Below are 20,854 nucleotides of genomic sequence, written 5' to 3' on the forward strand. Positions count from 1 at the left end.
CTGGAGGCTGGAGGGTTTATAAACACTGCTACGATGCAGGCTAACTACACATACGATAAGAAAATGTCACAGATTGTGAACTTATGATGCTCATTTTCATCTCGTTCTCATCCCGTCAGATGAAAACTGGCATTCGTCTTATGTTTGCATTTTCTTTGCATTCTCCAAAGAAACATTTTTACCTCGTCATCGTCAAGAAAAAAATTTTTCGTCGACAAAATATTTTCGTAATTTTCATTGTTGAGGAAAACAACACTGGTTTGAATCCTCTTGCCTGCATGCTGAGCCATTATTAAATGGACCAGAAGCTGATCTTTCTCAAGCGATTGTGCTGGTTACCTGAGGTGAAGGAGTGCAAACGCGCAGGCACCCACGCGGTTGGCGTGCACTGTTGCCATGGCAACGCCCTGCTGCCACACTACAGTGAGCGTAAATGGTAAAATGTTTAATAACTTAAGTGAACTGCTGCTATTGAGACCAAGCTCTGCGGCTAGCAGATATTTGACATTTTTGTCTGTACATGCCACATTATGGCAACAAAGCAATATTTATTTTCATATTTGTCCATTTTAAATGAATAAATACAGTGGGGTAAATAAGTATTTAGTCAACCACTAATTGTGCAAGTTCTCCCACTGGAAAATATTAGAGAGGCCTGTAATTGTCAAAATGGGTAAATCTCAACCGTGAAACCCAACCTAGAAAATCACATTGTTTGATTTTTAAAGAATTTATTTGCAAATCATGGTGGAAAATAAGTATTTGGTCAATACCAAAAGTTCATCTAAATACTTTGTTATGTACCATATGTTGGCAATAACGGAGGCCAAACGTTTTTTGTAACTCTTCACAAGCTTTTCACACATTGTTGCTGGTATTTTGGCCCATTCTTCCATGCAGATCTCCTCTAGAGCAGTAATGATTCGGGGCTGTCGTTGGGCATCACAGACGTTCAACTCCCTCCACAGATTTTCTATGGGGTTGAGATCTGGAGACTGGCTAGGCCACTCCAGGACCTTGAAATGCTTCTTACGAAGCCACTCCTTTGTTGCCCTGGCTGTGTGTTTGGGATCATTGTCATGCTGAAAGACCCAGCCATGTCTCATCTTCAATGCCCTTGCTGATGGAAGGAGATTTTCACACAAAATCTCTCGATACATGGCCCCATCCATTCTTTCCTTTACACAGATCAGTCGTCCTGGTCCCTTTGCAGAAAAACAGCCCCAAAGCATGATGTGGGTATGGTGTTCTTCAGATGCAATTCAGTATTCTTTCTCCTCCAAACACGAGAACCTGTGTTTCTACCAAAAAGTTCTATATTGGTTTCATCTGACCATAACACATTCTCCCAGTCCTCATCTGGATCATCCAAATGCTCTCTAGCGAACCGCAGACTGGCCTGGACGTGTACTTTCTTTAGCAGGGGGACACGTCTGGCAGTGCAGGATTTGAGTCCCTGGTGGCGCATTGTGTTACTGATAGTAGCCTTTGTCACTGTGGTCCCAGCTCTCTGTAGGTCATTCACTAGGTCCCCCCCATGTGGTTCTGGGATTTTTGCTCACCGTTGTTCATTTTGACGCCACGGGGTGAGATCTTGCATGGAGCCCCAGATCAAGGGAGATTATCAGTGGTCTTGTATGTCTTCCATTTTCTAATAATTGCTCCCACAGTTGATTTCTTTGGAGTTTGGAGTGTGACTGACTGAGGTTGTGGACAGGTGTCTTTTATACCGACAATGAGTTAAAACACTGTGCCATTAATACAGGTAACGAGTGGAGCCTCGTTAGACCTCGTTAGAAGAGGCTAGACCTCTTTGACAGCCAGAAATCTTGCTTGTTTGTAGGTGACCAAATACTTATTTTCCACTCTAATTTGGAAATAAATTCTTTAAAAATCAAACAATGTAATTTTCTTTTTTTTTTTTCCACATTCTGTCTCTCGTGGTTGAGGTTTAACCGTGTTGACAATTACAGGCCTCTCTAATCTTTTCAAGTAGAGAACTTGCACAATTGGTGGATGACTAAATACTTATTTGCCCCACTGTAAGTAAATAAACATTGGAACAACAGAGTATTTAACTTTGGGTACTAAATATATATTTTGAAAAAGTTATTTTTTGTGTGTGTGTGTTAATAACATGGTCACGATCTGACACCTTGCTTGTTACCGGGTCACGTTGAATAAGGCGCAATTGGAAAAGTTAATTGTTGACAGAGGCGTTAACATGGCGCAAAAACCTAATAGTGATTTTTTTTCTTCACAAAAACAGGGTGTGTACTGCTATTGTGCACGCCTTTTACTGAGAAAACGCGCGGATGACTAATTTAGACTGAAACGGCTGTTGTTGGATGGAAAACACTAAAAACACTAATCCTCAGCACCCCCTGCTGGGAGTGATTTCCAGCGCCGCTGTCGACTTCAATGACACACACAAATACAGTGATTGCTTGCTACTTTGTGGTTCAAACTTCGCGCCCTCAGTCTATCGCGGATTTTTTCCCAATAAATTGAATAAATAAATAAATAAATAAATACAGATGACCTGTCCCGATCCGATCACGTAATCTCACTCTCACTCCCGCTACTTTTCTTAGTCAGGCAGTGCACTGAGGTTGCTTATTAAAGTTAACGTTGATTGACAGACATTAAGGTTTGATCTTGCCAAAGATGCTTGAAAGCCAAAACTTCTATGCACGGCATGCGTCAATTATCGCTTAACTTGTTAAACCATTGCTGTGGCAACTCATTGTGTGTTAGTGGGAAGCTTTAGTGGATTTGAGTGGACTCACTCAATGAAGCATTTAATAAAGACAAATATTTTTTCTGCTTTAATGTTGTTTAAAAGTAATTCGGTGGGACACTAACCTGTTTAAAACCATAGGCGGAGTTTGACTTTTGTGGCAGGAGGGGCAAACCATGTTGATGACCCCGAAAAGCGCTGTCAGCAATAAAATTAACTTGGAAGATTTATGCTCTGTTAGTAGCTTAGCCCATGCTCGTAAATACAGGCATCCCAGTTGATGTGTGTGTGGGTGTGCGTGCGCAGGGTTGGCCCAGGCCATTTGGGGGCCCTAAGCAAAATAACGCAAAGGGGCCCATATTTTTGGCCCACCATTTTGTCACAGTGTATTGTGAAACCCATACATGCAATCCAACCCATACGTCCATATTTTGTATATTAATCAGATTTTGTTGCACTGCATACTTGAAACTTCTCACCCCAAATGATTTGTCAGTACTTACAGTAGATAGTGCCAAACCATTTTCTAAAAGAGGAAAGAAAGAAGTTAAGGAAGAGCTTTTATTTTTTAAGCTTGTAATCAAGTATCAAAACTCACAAAAGTCAAATAAAGCAAACTGTAGTAAACAAAATAGAATATAAATTAAACAATTGCCAGATTGGGGGCCCCCTAGTGGTCAGGGGCCCTAAGCAGCTGCATAGTCTGCGTATAGGCTGGGCCGGCCCTGTGCGTGCGTGTGTGTTTTCTGTGGAAAAGTACACCCTGATTTTTGTGTTCCGTGGGGATATCCAATTTAATGTTCAATTTAAGTTTTTCCAGTCTCTCACACCCTTGAATATTGTACCCTGGTTGTGGCTCTGTTTTACAATTAGCGTATGTAGTGGACAAACTGAAACTCACCATTTTGGCTGTGCTCTCCGGTGTTTCATGGTCCACATCTTCAATCCTTGGTTCTCACTCAGTAGTTGTTCTCGCTTTTGAACTACGTATATCCATCTTGTTTCGTCTGTCCTCAGGTGGTTTTGGCTAAGCAAAGCAAATGACCGTCTCTAAGGTGCTAGTCACATGATCTGTTCGAAAATTAACATTGACCCATTATAAAAAAATTTTTTGGTTCAATTCATTTATTTTTGTTGTTTGTTTTATTACTTTACAACTTTTATAGACAACATTTTATGGTAAAAGTCTTAATTTCAAATTCATATATTGGAAAGTCAAATACATGCAATGACAATTTCGGCCACTAGGGAAGCTATGCCGGGCCCCCCTTAATCTCCGCGTATGAATAAAACGTATCATAATTCAAGTTTTTTTTTAAAAATTATTATTATACTTTGTGGGGAAAAGTGAAAAAAACCTGTCTTATATGTATCTCTTTGAAATGCTAAATCTGAATAAATACATTGAACACACACACACACAAAAAATTGGGGGGGGGGCGCTACTTCGCGGTTTTTAAATTAACGTTAATCCATTAACCGCAAAAAACGAGGGATCACTGTGATGGAAACGTCCATTTGTTCCCGATTCTTTTTATTTATTTTTCAAAATATGTAAAACTATATTTTGCTGGGGGAAACCGCTAGTGACACTTTATCAGCGCTTCTTCAATAATGTCTTGGGTTTTTAAATGATATGCAGACATAAGCGGATTCTAAGGGGGGCCAGGAGGGCCAGGCCCCCCTGGTGGCTGAAAAGTGTCATTGCATGTAATTGACTTTCCTATATATATATATAAACGTTGTCAAGCAATAAAAAAAATAAAAACAAAAATTATAATGGGTTAAAATTATTTTTCGAACAGATTATGTGACTAGCACCTTAGACGGTCATTTACTTTGCATAGAGTTTAAAAAATTAAAAGAATAAAATAGGGGAGGGCAATTTTATTTTTCAGAGGATTTTTTTCTTTGATTGAAAATATTTATTTTTGATTGAAGCAACTTTGTGGGGATTGAATGATTTAGAAACAAATGTCCCATCCATTATATGGCCCAAACACAAAAAGGATTGCTTCAATCAAAGAAAACTTTTTCGATGAAAAATTAAGTGTTCAAATGCAAATTTTTCAATCTTAAATATTTTTTCGAATTCAAAAACTTTTTCCATGATTGAAATTTTTCTTTTTTTGATTGGTGATTTTTCTTTTTGAAAATATGTTTTTCTGAACCAACTTATTTTTTGATTGAATAATAAAGACAAAAATGTCCTAGCCAAAATGTGGCCCAAACACAAATCAACATTACTTCAAACAAAAAAGTTGCTTCAATCGAAAAAAAAAAAAAAAAAAGTAAAATAGGGTTTTTGGAGTTTCAAATCTATTTTTGCATTCAAACACTTTTTTTTTTTTTTTTTAAGTGACCTTTTTTGGTTGAAAATATATATTTTGGTTGAAGCAACTTTTTTTTTATTGAGGCAACTTTTTTTTTTATTTAATACTAAAGACACAAATCTACCTCCATATGGCTCCGCCCAGGGGGTACAAGTTTTGACTTGGATAACTACATTGGCATGACACCGGCGGGCGTACCATATTCAATGGATGACGATCTTGGCGAAAAGTATTGCCCAAGCAGCCTGATTTAGAATTCCCCTCAAGAATGATGGGAAACAAAAAACACTGCACTTGTCAACTTATTATTATAAACATAGGCGGATCTACTATTCAGGCGAAGTAGGCGATCGCCTTAGGCCTCCAACCAGTAGGGGGCCCCCAACCAGCTGCCCTTGCCCCAACTAGCAAGGGCTTGGGCTACCAGTGCCAGCAGCTCCCCCAACTATTCGTCATGTATAATTATGTCAGCATACCAAACAAACGAATAACAAAAAAAAAAGCCATTTGAATGCTGCATTTATATTATCTCTCCCCAACACACATGCACTAATGGCTGTTCCACGACGACAGACTGAGTATCAGTCGCTTAGCTTCATTTAGCGCCGTTTAGCTTCACTTAGCTCCGTTTAGCATTGCTTAACTCCGCTTAGCTGTTCGTTAGCTTCACTTAGCTCTCCTGCGTTTTTCACGCCACTAAGCTCGCTATTTTTACAGCTCACTTGCTACTTTGCACGTTGGCTATCGTTTTTTTCTAACACATGAGTGAACGTGCCCTCCATGAGAGCCAAAGTGCAGTGCGTGAGACGTTGAGAACAGGACGCTAATGCCCCTTTTAACTTTCTTCTTCTTCACACCAAACATAAAATACACGACAGCACACCCTGTGGCGAAACAATGCAGTACAGTTCCTATCAGTCATACAATAATGCTCAAAAGCTGGTTAACAGCATTTGCTAACAAAAAAATATTAAATCTATTTGTAAATAACCAAAAGCCTAATTCTTCTGTCTACTGAACGTGTTTTATTTTGTAATTGGCCATGACTTCCTGTAACACTTTTATCTGTGAATCGGTGAATTTCCTGTTCCCTGTGTTTTACTATGCTTGTAACTTTAAGGCGGACCAAAAGGAGTGACGGCAAACTGTGTGAGTTTGTATCTAGTCTGGAGGCCCCTCTGGAAGAGGAAAAGCTCTTACGGTGATCCTGGTGATCGTTTTATTTTCCAATGTAAACGGCTTTATTTTCTTATGGTTCAAGGGAAAGGTTTTGCAAGGTTTGACAATAAAAGACACCAAATCATCAGTCAAGTCTCACCCTTATTCGGAGCGGGTCCGCTACACTATTATTGACACCTCAAGCAATGACGAAGAATGTAAAGCTTTCGGTTAGCGGTTTAGCAAACGTACCTCCGGTAAACATTTCAAAATAAAAGCACGTTATGTTCGTCATATGAATAACGATTTCTGGAGTTAATCCCACATACTTCAGAATTAATATTATAATAGAGTAAATACTACATAATACAGATTCTACACTAAGAATAGCTTTCAAATGAGACTCTTTATGACAAATATTATTGGCAATGAATAATTATTATAATTATTATACTACTATTATATATAGTAGTATACTATGATAATAATGCTAAAAAAAAAAAAAAATTTAAGACTTGTTTTCAATAATGTTGAAAGGCAAAGTCAGTGTTCTGAATCTGTTTACTTTCCATTCTTTTGCACTAGTAAACGCTATCAGCATTTAACCTCATTGTTTATTTGTGATTAATTATTGTTATTTACATGATTATTTGTACTTTGATAAAGAATTTAAGTGTCCCAAAATGGTTTTGTGAATTAATAGGCGTCAACAAAAATTTCATTGCTAAATAAGTAAAAAAAAAGAAAATTATTAGATTAGTCGACTAATCGTAAAACTAGTCGGCTGACAGTCAGGAGAAAATTTGTCGTTTAGGACAGCCCTAGTGTACCATAACATATTTCCTCCAACAGGGCCCCAGGATATGTTCGCCTTAGGCCCCAAAATTGCCAAGTCCGCCACTGTCTATAAATATTCTTGTAAGTTAATTTTATTGCTGACACTACGTTTCGGGGTCATCAACATGTTGTGCCCACCCTGCCCCAAAAGTCAAACTCCACCTATGTATGCAGATGTTGATTAATGGTATATTTTCGCCAGTGGCGCCACCAGGGGGTGGCCAGGGGTGGCCACGGCCACCCCTATAAATTGGTTGGCCACCCCACTGGCCACCCCGCTTGCCAGTATATCGTTAGATTGTTGTAGGATCAGTTATGCATTTCATCCCAAATGAATGCATTTATTTTGTTTTGTTAAATGTAGGGCTGTCAAATTTATCGCGTTAACGGGCGGTAATTAATTTTTTTAAATTAATCATGTGAAAATATTTATCGCAATTAACGCATTCGCAGTACGACTCACTCATGCATTGCCGCAAACAGCCTCCAATGGGGCCGTTTTACTTCTATACAGAGATAAGAGGTAGTGTCAAGTGAGTGGAGTAGATAAAAGCATTCATTGGGGCCGTACTTTTAATTGGCAACAGCTTTGTCATCTCTCCCACAGCAACTATAAATATTGTGGGAAGCGACGTGGGGAAGAATGACAGGAGTTGATCTTTTTCTTAACACCCTGTAGTGTATCCAACGCAGAGAAGATATAGCATTTGCAGCCACCACCCACAGTCATGGTTGCACCACTTCACATCATGCATTTGGGCAGAACAGTTAAGTCGCTACAGTATCATTTACTGAAATCTCAACAAATACACTAGATGGCAATATTTAGTCACAATATACAAACTCACATTTGTCCTTTAAGAATTACAAGTCTGTCTATCCATGGATCTCTTTCACAGAAAGAACGTTAATGATGTTAATGCCATCTTGTGGGTTTATTGTTAGAATAAACAAATACAGTACTTATGTACCGTATGTTGAATGTATATATCCGCCTTGTGCCTTACCTTTCCATTCCAACAATAATTTACAGAAAAATATGGCATATTTTAGAGATGGTTTGAATTGCGATTAATTACGATTAATTCATTATTAAGCTGTGATTAACTCGATTAAAATTTTTAATCGTTTGACAGCCCTAGTTAAATGTACACCTTATGCCTAATATATACATAACACAATAAAACAGAATTGTTGTGGAACTCAAAATGTTGACTGGACAGTTACGGACTATGCACATTAAATCATTAGTAACATCAAATATTACACAATACACCAAAGTATATCAATAGCCCTGTCCTTAAGTCTTTCTGATAGTTTTCCCCTGACCTTTTTACTGCAATAATATAATGAAAACCTGAAATTATGGCTTTAGTTTTGGCCACCCCAAGATTTTAAGTGGCCCCATCTGGCCACCCCTATGAAAAATTTCTGGAGGCGCCACTGATTTTCGCTCTGTTGATTAATGGTATATTTTCTCTCTATCGCTCTTCAAAATGGAACTCCGTCGTCAGAGACGATTGTAATCCGTCGTTGCGTTATGACGGTAATATGGCGCCCTCTACTGGCACTGTTCAAACGCAGCCATTCACTTCTGTGGGCGTGCCTGAGGGCCCCGCCCTACGTGCGCGTCCCCGCTGCCATGCGTGGCTTGAAGAAGAAGAACGACGCGCTTACGTGGGTGTGCCTGGTTAGCTTGTCATTGTATGACAAGCAACGCGTGGTTGGTCACAGTAAATGCTGGTAAGTTGACATCCCGAACAACAAAAGACCATTTTAGTCTTAACTTTCTAGGCGTTTTATTTTCTTTGGGACGTGCTGAGTAAACTAAACTATCCATTTATCGTCGCCGACTTTGTAATCCACCGAAAAACGAGAATGTTCTTTGTTTTTGACTGTCACGCTTGCTAATTGTTTGCGTACCTTGATGGCTTGCAGCTGCACTTTCGTCTTTTCTTTTAATTATAAACGTTTTAGAACAAGTTGTCTTACTTTTATGGCACGTTAGTTCATAATAATGTGATTTTTTTCCCCCAGTGTAAACCAAGAATTTAATTTACTGCGTCACTCGCACAACAGCTGTTGGCATCGTTGTGAGGGAAATATTTGCTTTTGGTTGACTTTTGGCAAGCTGCTGGCGCCGTTGTTAATGTTTAGCCTTTCTATTTTTATTTATTTATTAATTTATTTTGTAGTTTGGGGGCTGTACGGCACCCCTTGTTTCCTCGTGACTCACACGTTCGCAAGTTCTGGTAAACGAAACTCAGTTTCGGGTAAAGAAATAGTTTCCTTTTTGCCATAGATGGCGATGTTTAGCAAAAAATCAAATGCCAACCATTGTCTTCACCCCCTTTTAAATTTCTTTTGTCTGCTCAAGCTTTGTTCAATTTGCATGCCATCGGACTGGTTTGAGGTTTTTTTCCATTATGTGTCAGACCAATTCAGCCACATCTTGATTTAATTAAACATGAAAATGAACTGAATGATCTGCACGAATGTAATTTGGCACTCAAATTTGACTTAACATTTCATAGTTATTCCGTCCGAAAAAAATGCATCAGGAAACGCCCACTTTTTTTTTAAGTAGAGGGTTGTGACGTCACAAACGATTGATGATGATGATGATGCCTAGCTTCCTACTCCTAAGCTAGCTAGAACATTTAAACAGAATGACAAAACTCATGGCAACAAGAGAATAGAAATCATATAGCATGCTAGTAAAAATTTGCCGGTCATTGCGGTTGTGACAACTTATGCATCGAAATGTTTTTTTATGGGTGGGGCCAAGGCAGCTGAGAAAGGAAGGCTAATCAGGATCTGCTTTCATTATTAAGCTTTTTGTCACGTTTTTGATGGAATTGTCAAAAATGGGGTCTATCATGTTTTGTTTTGTTTTTTTCATCCTTGCTGTATTCCGTATCACCTCTCTGTGCCTTTGAAGATGATAGACATCCAATCATGTGACGTATAACAATGGTGTTTGTTCAACTGCTCATAACTAAAGAATGAAAGAGTGGAAAAACTTTGTAGATGTAATATTTCAGTTTTGGTCGATTTTAGCGACGCCGGTGGACAAAAGCGGTACTATTTTTGTAGCGGTGGGAATCTTGAGGCGCCTAACGATTTGATTTCGAATCGATTATTGATGCCCCGGCCGTCCCGCTTTTAATGTTTCATACATTAGTTATAAAATTGTACAAAAATCCTCTCAGGCTTAAGTAAACTACTATTTCAGTATCAAGTTAACAGTTCAAAATAATAATAAAAAATACTCGAGTCCCCATTCTGTATCGGCAGCTTTAAGCCACATTCAATTAATTTAATGTTGTGAATCAACCATTTACGTTGTCAAAATGGCTCCCGTTATTCCATAATTTCCCTTCTACTTTCGACATGTGAAAGTTTTTTTTTTTTTTTTTTTTTAAACGTTTCATCATTTAAAGATGGTTTCATGTCAAGACTTTGCAGATTTAAGATTATTTTAGATTAAAAGTTAATTAGGTTCGCTACAACAGAGCCTTCCAGAAGTCTACTGCTTTAAGATGGCAGCTGTTTACTAATGCCGCAGTCTGTCATTTCGCATCTAGTTCTATATATATACATATATATATATATATATATATGTGTGTGTATGTATATATTCGGGCTGTCAAACGATTAACATTTTTAATCGAGTTAATTACAGCTTAAAAATTAATCGCAATTCAAACCATTTATAAAATATGCCATATTTTTCTGTAAATTATATATATATTCTGTAAAATTGTTGGAATGGAAAGATAAGACACAAGATGGATATATACATTCAATATTCGGTACATAAGGACTGTAGTGGGCATTTCGCTCTACTGTCATTTAAATCTGGCTATGCTGTCCTCACTCCGAAGCGTCTTTTTCCAAAGCTAGACAGCTAGTGAACGACGCCATAATAATCAGACTTCTTTCTTTTTCATCTGATTTATTAATAAAATGGCCTCAAACCATTGTCCTCTTTAGACCGTCGTAAAACTACAAAAAAAAGTACACAAGCATTGCATTAGCAACAACGTTAGCTTAGCACGCTATACAGGTTCACAAAACGTAAACAAAAAGCGTCTCATACAAAAAATATAACATTTCGCTTACTAACATAATATGTGCATTATTTACAACAACCATACTTACGGACAAATCTTGTCCAAGGATCATATAAGCACAACATTACAACCTAGGCGTCAGCCCGAGACGTCCTGCAGCCATATTAAACTGGCAAGACAACAATAAACAATGTCGCAAAGCGACCACAAGAGTTTGCTGTTAGACAGCACAAAAAGCCTTGCTGTAAAACTTACCAAAAGGCAGAATACTGTCTGAGCGGGACATGTGCGTTAATTGCGTCAAATATTTTAACGTGATTAATTAAAAAAAATTAATTACCGCGCGTTAACGCGATAATTTTGACAGACCTAGTGTGTATATATATATATATATATATATATATATATAATATATAGAGGGAGAGATCTACCATAGCATTTTGTGGCCGTATGTCAGTAGCAACTGCGTGTTGTTTGTAGCGGTTGTCGGCCGCAGTCAGGCTTTTTTTTATTTTTTTAAATTTTTTTTAATTTTATTTTTTTTAAATGTAGCGGCATGAGTTGAACATATTGACTCTGTCCGTTCCTCATCGCGTCCCGTAGACCGCGCTGACTGTGTCTTGGTTCCGCTTTTCCTGGTATAGTTAAATAATCGGAATTTGGATGTTTGTAAATCGTTCTCGAATCTTCCACGGCCGAATTGCGAATAATCTAAGAATCGGAAATTTCACACTTCTCTAGTATTTTGCCTTAAGGAAGACCGTGATTCCCATGAGGACCAGCGCACACCTGCAGGGTGTCGTAAAATCATGATCTTCTGGTCTGCTGATTACTGGTGCACGATAATTATTGGTCGGATAATAGGAATTATGACGTCACCACAATAAATCCAATTACATTATTAATAGGACCGATAATATGTGCTGTGCTGGCTGGCTTGAAATCAGTTGACTGTTTGAGGGGCATTGCTGCCACCTGCCGGTCAGAATAATTCGCTGCATCTATAATTTGGCCCACAAACTCATTCAATTTACACAGTGCTGTGTCTAGCAGTCATTGTTGTCACGGATTACTTAAAAAAGTAATTTAATTACTGACTACACCTCAAAAAAGTAATCTAGTTAATTTACTGATTACTTGATTATCAAAGTAACTAAGTTACTTTAAAAGTAACTTATTAGTTACTTTTTACCAATTTTTCTCCTTTTGGTGCCTCAACATAAAAATAACAGAAAAATGTAAGCGCGTGTATATGAGTTGTTCCCCATAAGGCTTAATCTTTGAGTTAGCGGGGGTTTAATAAGTCGACCACCATTGACTCGCCCTACCTTAGCCATTCCGGAGCCCTAAAACTAACAAATAACTGACAAACTGCACAAAATTTGTTTAAATCAACTCTAACGATTAATTAAACCCCCGCTAACTCCAAGATTAAGCCTAATGTAAAAAAATTCTGAACTTCCCCTTTGAAATAAAGACCTAGCCGATAAAATGTTGTCTATAAAAGTTGTAAAGCATTAAAACAAAAAAATGAATGACATTAACAAAAATCCTACAACGTAAAGTTTTCATAATTGGTCAAAATCATTTTTCGAACAGATCATTTGACTAGCACCTTGGAGACTATCCTTTGCTTAGCCAAAACTACACCAGAGGAAGAAAGATGGATATTTAGAATTTCTTTAAACCTGAGCTTTCAAACGCTACCAACAACAACTTGAACAGTTGATTGAACTCGAACAGTGTCAAGATATATATATATATATATATATATATATCATCCATCCATCCATTATCTTCTATATATATATATATGTATGTATACACATACAGTTTGGGCCAAAAGTTTGGAGACACCTCAAAGGTGGATGGATACTTTGAAGAATATAGAATACAAAACCTGTTTTCAGTTATTTCACTTTTTTTTTTTTGCCATTCCACATGTTCGTTCATAGTTTTGAGGTCTTCAGTGAGAATTTGCAATAGTAGTGAAAATATATAAAATGCAAAAATCATGGTGTCCAGACTTGTTTGTCTTCAACATGCTTTTCCTCCAGTCCCACAAATGTATAACACCGCCTATGATTACAAACTATAAAATGTACATAATTACACATATTATAAAGGCTGGTTACAAACTGTAGAACTGCTGGCTGTCTCGACCTGTCGGCTTTGTTTAGAGTTTTTTTCGCGTTGTGCTGTAATTCCAAGTGATTCCTTGTTGAATTAGATGTTGAGTTTTTAGCGTACGTTGGAATGGAAAGATAAGACACAAGACGGATATATACATTCAACGTACTGTATTTTTATAACAATAAATCCAATTGTTGGAATGGAAAGCTAAGACACCAGACGGTTATCGTCAAGTGAGTGGAGTAGATATAAGCATTCATTGGAGCCGTGCTTTTATTTGGTAAAAGCTTTGACATCTTTCAGTTATAACTATTGTGGGAAGCGACGTGGGGAAGAATGACAGGAGCTTCTTTTTCTTAACACCCTGTATTGTACCCTGTAAGATATACGATTTGCTGCCACCACACAGTCATGGTTGCGTTGCACCACTTCCCATCATACATTTGGGCAGAACAGTTAAGTCGCTACATATCATTTTCTGAAAGCTCAACAAATAATCTAGATGGCAATATTTAGTCACAATATACAAACTCACATTTCTCCTGTAAGAATTACAAGTCATTCTCTCAGTGGATCCCTTTCTCAGAAAGAATGTTAATAATGTTGATGCCATCTTGTGGATTTATTGTTGTAATAAAAAAATATAGTACTTATGTACAGTATGCTGAATGTATATATCTGTCTTGTCTTGTCTTTCCATTCCAACAATAATTTACAGAAAAATATGGCATATTTTAGAGATGGTTTGAATTGCGATTAATTACGGTTAATTAATTTTTAAGCTGTGATTAACTCTATTAAAAATTTTAATCGTTTGACAGCCCCAATTTAAATTAGTTGTGGTAGCCTTAGTTTACAAGCATTCATTGACATTAAAAAGAGGTCAAATGTGTCAACAATCTGACATATTTTTCTCCATGCTGCGTTAAGGTACATGTTAATGTGAAGTGGTAACCTGTCAAACCAAAAATGGAGCCTGAAAACAACGGTGAGATTTCTGATGTGTCGGAGAATCCACAACAGGAGGTGGTGGTGGCAGCAGTGGAAGAATCTGCCGTGCCTGAGAACCCAGCAGCTGCTGTGGAGGAAAAGGAGCAGCTGGTAATGAACGGCGCCGGTGACTCGGCCCGAAACAACGTCGAGCCTGTTGAAGATGAGTCACCTCTTAAAGTCCCTAAAGCCGAGCCGACAGTGCCTTGTGCGGCGCCAGAAGAACCTGATAGATTGCCAGAAGAGAAGGAAAAGGAGCCTGCGCCCGAGCCGCTCCCAGAAGACCAAGAACAGGCCCCACCTCAGCGGCCGGAGGAGCCGAGGCCTCCCAGCCCGGAGAAGGTTCAGGAGGAAGTAGAGGCTCAAAAAGTGGCGGCGCAGACTCCATCACAAAATGATGGCGAGGAAATTGAAGCATCGGGAGATAAGCCAGCTGAAGTCACAGAACAGGAGAAGGACAAACAGGCTGAAGTTGCAGCAGCAGAGCCCGAGAAGAAAGGCGAACCAGAAAAAAGTGCAGAGTTGCCGGGAGCTGAGGCCGCTCCTGACCAAGAGGTGACTCTTCCCTCTGCCGACTCCTTGTCTTTCCCCCTCCTCAAAGATGACAAGACCAAAGAGGCGTTGCGCAGCTCTCGCACGTTGGTCGTCATCAGAGGCCTCCCGGGAAGCGGGAAGACCTTCTTGTCCCACGCCCTGGCCAACGCCTACAAAGACCACTGCTCTGTCTTCTGCGCCGACGACTATGCGGCGAGTGCAGAATCTGACGCGCGTGAAGCCCTGGACCAGGCGGTGGGAGCCTGCTGCGCCGACGCAGTTTCGGCGATGGTGGTGGTAGATGATGCCAACCGTGCCCGGGAGCGGCTGGCCCACATGAGCCTTTTGGCCCGGGAGCACGGGATGGTCCCCATCTTCCTGGAGCCTCGCACGGAATGGAGCGCTGACGTGGCGCGACTCGCCAAGCTGACCGGTCGCAAGCCGGCTGCCGTCACCGCCATGAAGCGTCAACTGGATGAGGTGCGTCTGCCGCTCTTCTTTGGCTGGTTCCTGCTGGCCTCCGGTCGGGATCGGCTCAGGTCCGCAGGGGCCGACTTCCTGACGGCGCTGGATGCCTTCAAGAAGAACGCTGTTGGCTGTGAGTACATTTGAATAGAATAGAATGCCTTTGTCATTACACAGTGTCATGAGATTCAAAGCTGCCCCATAGAGTGAGTGCACACACTTACACAAAGAATGGATTAAAAAGTATGTACACAAAAAAAGGCTTGTAATTAGTAGGGATGTAACGGTACAAAAAAATCTCGGTTTGGTACGTACCTCGGTTTTGAGTTCACGGTTCGGTTCATTTTCGGTACAGTAAGAAAACAAAATGCAAAATATAAATGTGGTTGTTGTTTATTACACACTTTTGTGCTTTCAACAATAGGAACATTAGCTTATACAAAGCTAGAATTCTGCTCAAAAAGTAGCGGGCATTTAAAGGTAATCCAACAACAATTTGCCTTTCATACCCCGTGTATTGGTCAGCTTTCTTTCTGAAAGAAGGAAGAAAAAAGAAGTCCTGTGCTTCAGTCAATCAATCTTATCAATCAAATTTATTTATAAGGCCCTCAAAGTGCTTTACAACAAAACATGGCTCAAGATAATTAAAAGGCAGGAAAATATTATACGCATCGCGATAAAAGTCCAGCAAATAAAACAATAAAACCAATAAAATCCACAAAAAAAAAAAAACCTTAAGCAAATAAAACCAGGCTATCCTAATCTGTGTAAAAGGCGGGCCTAAAAAGGTGTGTTTTTAGCAGAGAAGTGAGTGAGTGAGTAAGAGAGTGGAGAAAAGCACCCCAATGACAAAGTATTTTACAAATGAAATGCCTCAATGAAACTTTTTTTTTTTTCTTATGAACGGTTTTCAAAAGCTTTATTGGTGGATTTTCTCAAGTTAAAGCGCCACACAGAAATTAATAAATTTAATTGTGTAAGCAGGATCTGCGTATTATTTAATTACTGGTGTTTTAGCTCATTTCAATTTATTTTATTTAAATGGGCTATTATTTATTTTATTATGTTTATATTTTACAAATGTGATGTAGTATTCATTTATATTGTATCTTTTATGTTGTATAACTTTAGTTCCTATGTGAATATTAGTTCCTACTTGTTTTGTTGTGGTAGGAGGGTTTTGTATAGAACACAGGGCCGTGTTGGTTGTTATTATTATAGCAGAGAAGACGGCAGTAAATCAACAAAGACAAGTCAACTGTGGCCAGATCTACCACTTAAGAGATCTGATGGACTCAAAAAGTGGGTTACGATTGCACATTAGTTTGAAAATCGACCGGATCCACCGTATTTTTACACGAGTGACTTCCGGTCTACCCGATCCTAGCTACCGGTAGTAGTATTGATGCAGGAGGGTCGCATCTCGTGTCAAATAATAAACTCTGCCGTTTTTTTCGCGTGTGTCGTGTTGAGCCGCTTCTGGGACGCGTCAAACACGTGGCCGCACTGCGACTGGTGTGCATTGATTGACTTTAACGCCCGTTTTTCACTGCGTTCTCGCGGCGGCCACGTTGTCGCGCTGTTGACGTTTCTGGGTCATACTGTCCTACCGTGTTGGTCCTCATTATAGAGAAGACTGAGTAAATGTAATCTACACAAAGAAACTGGAACCCGATCGACTCAAAGCCTCGAAAAGTAAAGGTTGCATTACGTCAGAAACTTGTTCAGTACACCTCCGAGCACCACGTACCGAAACTGTTCAATACAAATACATGTACTGTTACACCCTTAATAAGTATTGTTATTAACGGTCCAAAATACAGGTTACGGCTTATAATATGCATTCATTGGAGACTGCTACCTTGGTGGTGGTGTGCAAATAGCTGTTGGCAGCTCGCATTTGGATAGTCCACAGGTAGTGCACTTCTCTGAGTTCGTGTCATATGTCAAGAGGTGCAGATGACCCCAAGGGCAAATGTCACTTTCTCAATGCTAACGAGAGTTGAGTATTGTGACAGCTTTAGGGAAAAAGCTGTCTGAGTCTGTTTGCTTGTGCCGTCTTGAATTTAAAAATGTCTTCTAAAAGTAACACAGCAAAGCACAGATACTGTAAAAACCGTAATTCCGATACAGCGCAGCAATCTCACTTTCCTGTTTCATGCAGCGTCTCTGAGCGAAGGCCAAGAGGTGCCCCTGGAGCAGTATTTCAAAAGTAAAGGAAGCCTCCACTGCACCACCAAATTCTGTGACTACGGGAAGGCAGAGGGCGCCAAAGAGTATGCAGAGAAACCAGTAAGGCACCATTGGAATTTTAAAACGCTTGGTCAAATAAATGAGCCGTTACGGTGATGAAACATTTTTGTTTCCTTTTCAGGTGGTTTCAGAGATGTACAGCTCTGTGTTCGATCTCTCCGTGAGCGCTCTTTTCGTCACGCCTCGCACTTTCGGCGCCAGGGTCAGCCTCACCCAGGAGCAGCTGGTCCTGTGGCCGGCCGATGCCGAAAAAGAGGCAGATCCCCCTGTCACCGGCGCCGGCTCCTTGCCAACGGGCAGCCGCGCTCACATCACTCTGGGCTGCGCGAAAGGCGTGGAGGCGGTCCAAACGGGTCTGGACCTGCTGGAGATCCTGGTTTTACCGCAGGTGGAACCAATCACCGACTTGGAGCTCGGCTCACTGAAGTTTTACGGCGAAGGGAGGTGGATGCTGGAGCTCAAGGAGCCGCTTTGTGTGGCGGCGTGCTTCTCCAGCTACTACAAGAGCGGGAGCTCTTCCCACGAGCAGGGCAAAAAGGAATCCAAGAAGAAGAGGAACTGCGCCATACTGTGAATGAAGACATACAAATGTGGCGTGGCGAGGGACGGCTGATCAATTCCAATGTTAGTTTAGTGCATTAAGGGCTTGAAATGTAGCGAGGCAGAATCTCCAATTTGTGTGCCTTCCCCCCCTTTATTATTTTTTTGCACTATACAAAATGCCTTCAATCTAGTACAGATTGTTAACACAAGCTGCGCACACATCAGTGGCAGACTTCGGGACCTTTTTAGTGTAGCATCATAGCTGCAAGAGTGGAATCATGTACATCCTTAGCATGCGTGCCAATCACAGTAGTACTTTGTGGTAGCGCCGTTCTGAGGTACTTTAGGAAGACCGACTAGCTAGTTGTTGAAACGAGTGATTGTACATACATGAACAAATAGGCCAAAGCTGTTAGTGACATATGCGTTACCGATGCTTGACGTGTTTGCACTGTTTAGAAAGGGACTTTAGAGAATTTGACACTTTCCCCCCACTAGATGCTTGCACTTAAGAACGCTGTGAATCCAAATCTTGTCTCTTAACCACCTAAAATGACTCGTTTACATTTCAATGTGTAACATTGTTTTTGTTTTGGAAGTCAAAGTTTGTGTAGCGCTCGAGTCTTTATTTTTGCACCTGTTTTGTACACTTAATGAAGAATAAAAGCCAAGATCGTGTGTTGCTTCAGCAAAGCTGTTCCCCTATTTGGACTGGTAGTTACATTTCTGTGCGTTTTCATGACCAGCAGATGTCAGTAACAGAGTCACTTTAGAAATTGTTATCCACTCAAAGCAACACTAGGTAACTTTTCAGCCTTTATATTTTTTTTTAACATTTGTGATCTGTTGACTGACTAGTTGAACGACACCTCTTTTGCATCTTGAGGGGGTCTGTATCGCTTTCACTGGCACTAACTTTGAAGAGGGTGACAGGAACCCTGCATCACAATACTACAAATGTGCGGACTGCTTTACAGCATACGTCACTTTCCCCATTCATTATAAAGACTGAAGTTGATGCTAACACTTTCGTGCGAATTCTGCAAAGATGGCAGAGCAACAGAGACAAAAGTTTTGTCTGAGGAAGGAAAAAGCCCGGCTTTTACTCGCGGGCGTGACGCCAACCAGACTCTGCCAGCGCTGACGAGTTCGGGTGGAGTAGCCACTAGAGCCTAGTTCGGGCCTAAAAAATCCAGCCCGACCCAACACGGCCCGCTGGTATTGAGGCCCGACCCGGCCCGAGCTCGATCACTTAACTAGATTTGCAGGCCCGAGCCCGAAAAACCCGATTTTTTTTTTTTTTTGAGTGACGCGGAAAAAACGCAGCAGCAGCAATTTATTTTCATTTCTTCGAGTGTGCAGAAAAAAAACGCAAGTTTTCTTAATCTTTAAATAATCTACATATTTTTTTGAGAATTATCAAAGCATTCACACAACGAAATAACGCTGGGAAAGTTTGTTAAACATATTTCTGAGTGTGTGGGATATTGTTCTCACATGGACGCGCCTCTCTGTCAAGGAGAGAACAGGAGAGGGCGGCGCCTCGGCCGTGCGCAAACGGTACAGCGGGAGGACAAGAATAAAAAGCGGCCGGCGCCACGGCGTTCGTGCACAAGCAGAAGCGCAATACAGAGAGCCTGCTCTCCATTTTTTTTTTTTTTTTTTTTTTTTTTTTTGTAATTATTAGTCCGGCATGGCGGCCCGACCCGAACTGACCCGAACGTGAATGCTTAAAATGTGGGCCCGACCCGACCCGAATGTCGGGTCTGGTTCGGGTTCCGGCACAAAATCTAACCTCTAGTTGCCACACGGTTGCTAACTGTCATGCTATTGTTTAGCCACAACTGGATTAATTACCTTATAACTATTCATCATTCCCACAGCCACTGGAAACAAGTTCTATAATCCATCTGCAGGCGAACAGGAAATTGACTTTTGATTGATGATTTTACGACACTTTACGGGTGTGCGCTAATCCTCATAGGAAACTCGGTACTCATAGCTGTCAAGTTGTTCGGTTTTGACGTGTTTTGTACAAGGTGAGCACTGATTTTTAAATGTGTACGCCCTACATTCAAAATCTGTACGTTTTTCATACATTACGTTTTTTTTTTGTCCGGATTTTGTCAAGTTTGTTTCTCTGACACGGAGAAAGAAGAGCGGGAGTGGGAAGGAGGGGGGAGAGTTGTGACACTGTTGCAAACGCGATGCTGGGCTTGGTGGCGCCAATATTTCCTGACTGTAGCCGACAGCCTACAATCTACGCCCACTTGATGCTACACTAGATATCATATGCATATAGAACTAGATGCGAAATGACAGACTCGGCGGCCTTGGTAAACACTTCTCAGACAGGCTGTTGTAGTGAATCTTCCTAGCAAACCCAAGTAACTTTTTATCTAAAATACTCCTAAATCAGCAAAATCTTGACTTGAATCTATCTTTAAATGATGAAACGGTTTTAAAACTTTCACATGTCGAAAGTAGACTGCAGGGAACTAATGCAAAAACGGGAGCAATTTTAACAACTTCAGTTACAACATTGATTCACAACATTAAATGACTTCCAAACATACCAAAAGTCACTTCTCAGAACTAGCAAACGAAATCTGCCCTGACTCAAAAATTGCATCGGTAAGTTAATTTTATCAATTGACCTTTTTAATTTATCATTGGACACACTAACGAACTACCTTTCAAGTCAAACTGAATTGCGAGCTGAAGTGCAGCCATCAAAAGACATGATAGAAATTACCAACAGTGCTACATACAATTATAACAAAAGTCACTTA

The 20,854-nt window shown here is 40.2% G+C and overlaps 1 protein-coding gene across 1 annotated transcript; it reads left to right on the top strand.

Annotated features, from left to right (window-relative positions):
• Window positions 1–8,674: 8,674 nt before the first annotated feature.
• On the top strand, window positions 8,675–18,764 carry cnp (2',3'-cyclic nucleotide 3' phosphodiesterase). Its single transcript, XM_057860565.1, has 4 exons — window positions 8,675–8,811; window positions 14,208–15,399; window positions 17,431–17,558; window positions 17,641–18,764. Exons 2-4 carry the CDS (start codon window positions 14,247–14,249, stop codon window positions 18,091–18,093), a joined length of 1,734 nt encoding a protein of 577 aa, XP_057716548.1. The 5' UTR covers window positions 8,675–8,811; window positions 14,208–14,246; the 3' UTR covers window positions 18,094–18,764.
• The last annotated feature ends 2,090 nt before the right edge of the window (window positions 18,765–20,854 follow it).

Source organism: Corythoichthys intestinalis, chromosome 16 (genome assembly GCF_030265065.1).
Source record: "Corythoichthys intestinalis isolate RoL2023-P3 chromosome 16, ASM3026506v1, whole genome shotgun sequence".
Lineage (NCBI taxonomy): Eukaryota > Metazoa > Chordata > Actinopteri > Syngnathiformes > Syngnathidae > Corythoichthys > Corythoichthys intestinalis.

What these genes read in the sequence shown, in the direction of transcription:
- cnp (XM_057860565.1), top strand. Translation starts at nt 14,247, where the DNA reads ATGGAGCCTGAAAACAACGGTGAGATTTCTGATGTGTCGGAGAATCCA. An exon ending in CAAGAAGAACGCTGTTGGCT is followed by an intron (nt 15,400 to 17,430) that starts GTGAGTACATTT and finishes TGTTTCATGCAG; the next exon opens with CGTCTCTGAGCGAAGGCCAA. An exon ending in AAGAGTATGCAGAGAAACCA is followed by an intron (nt 17,559 to 17,640) that starts GTAAGGCACCAT and finishes TTTCCTTTTCAG; the next exon opens with GTGGTTTCAGAGATGTACAG.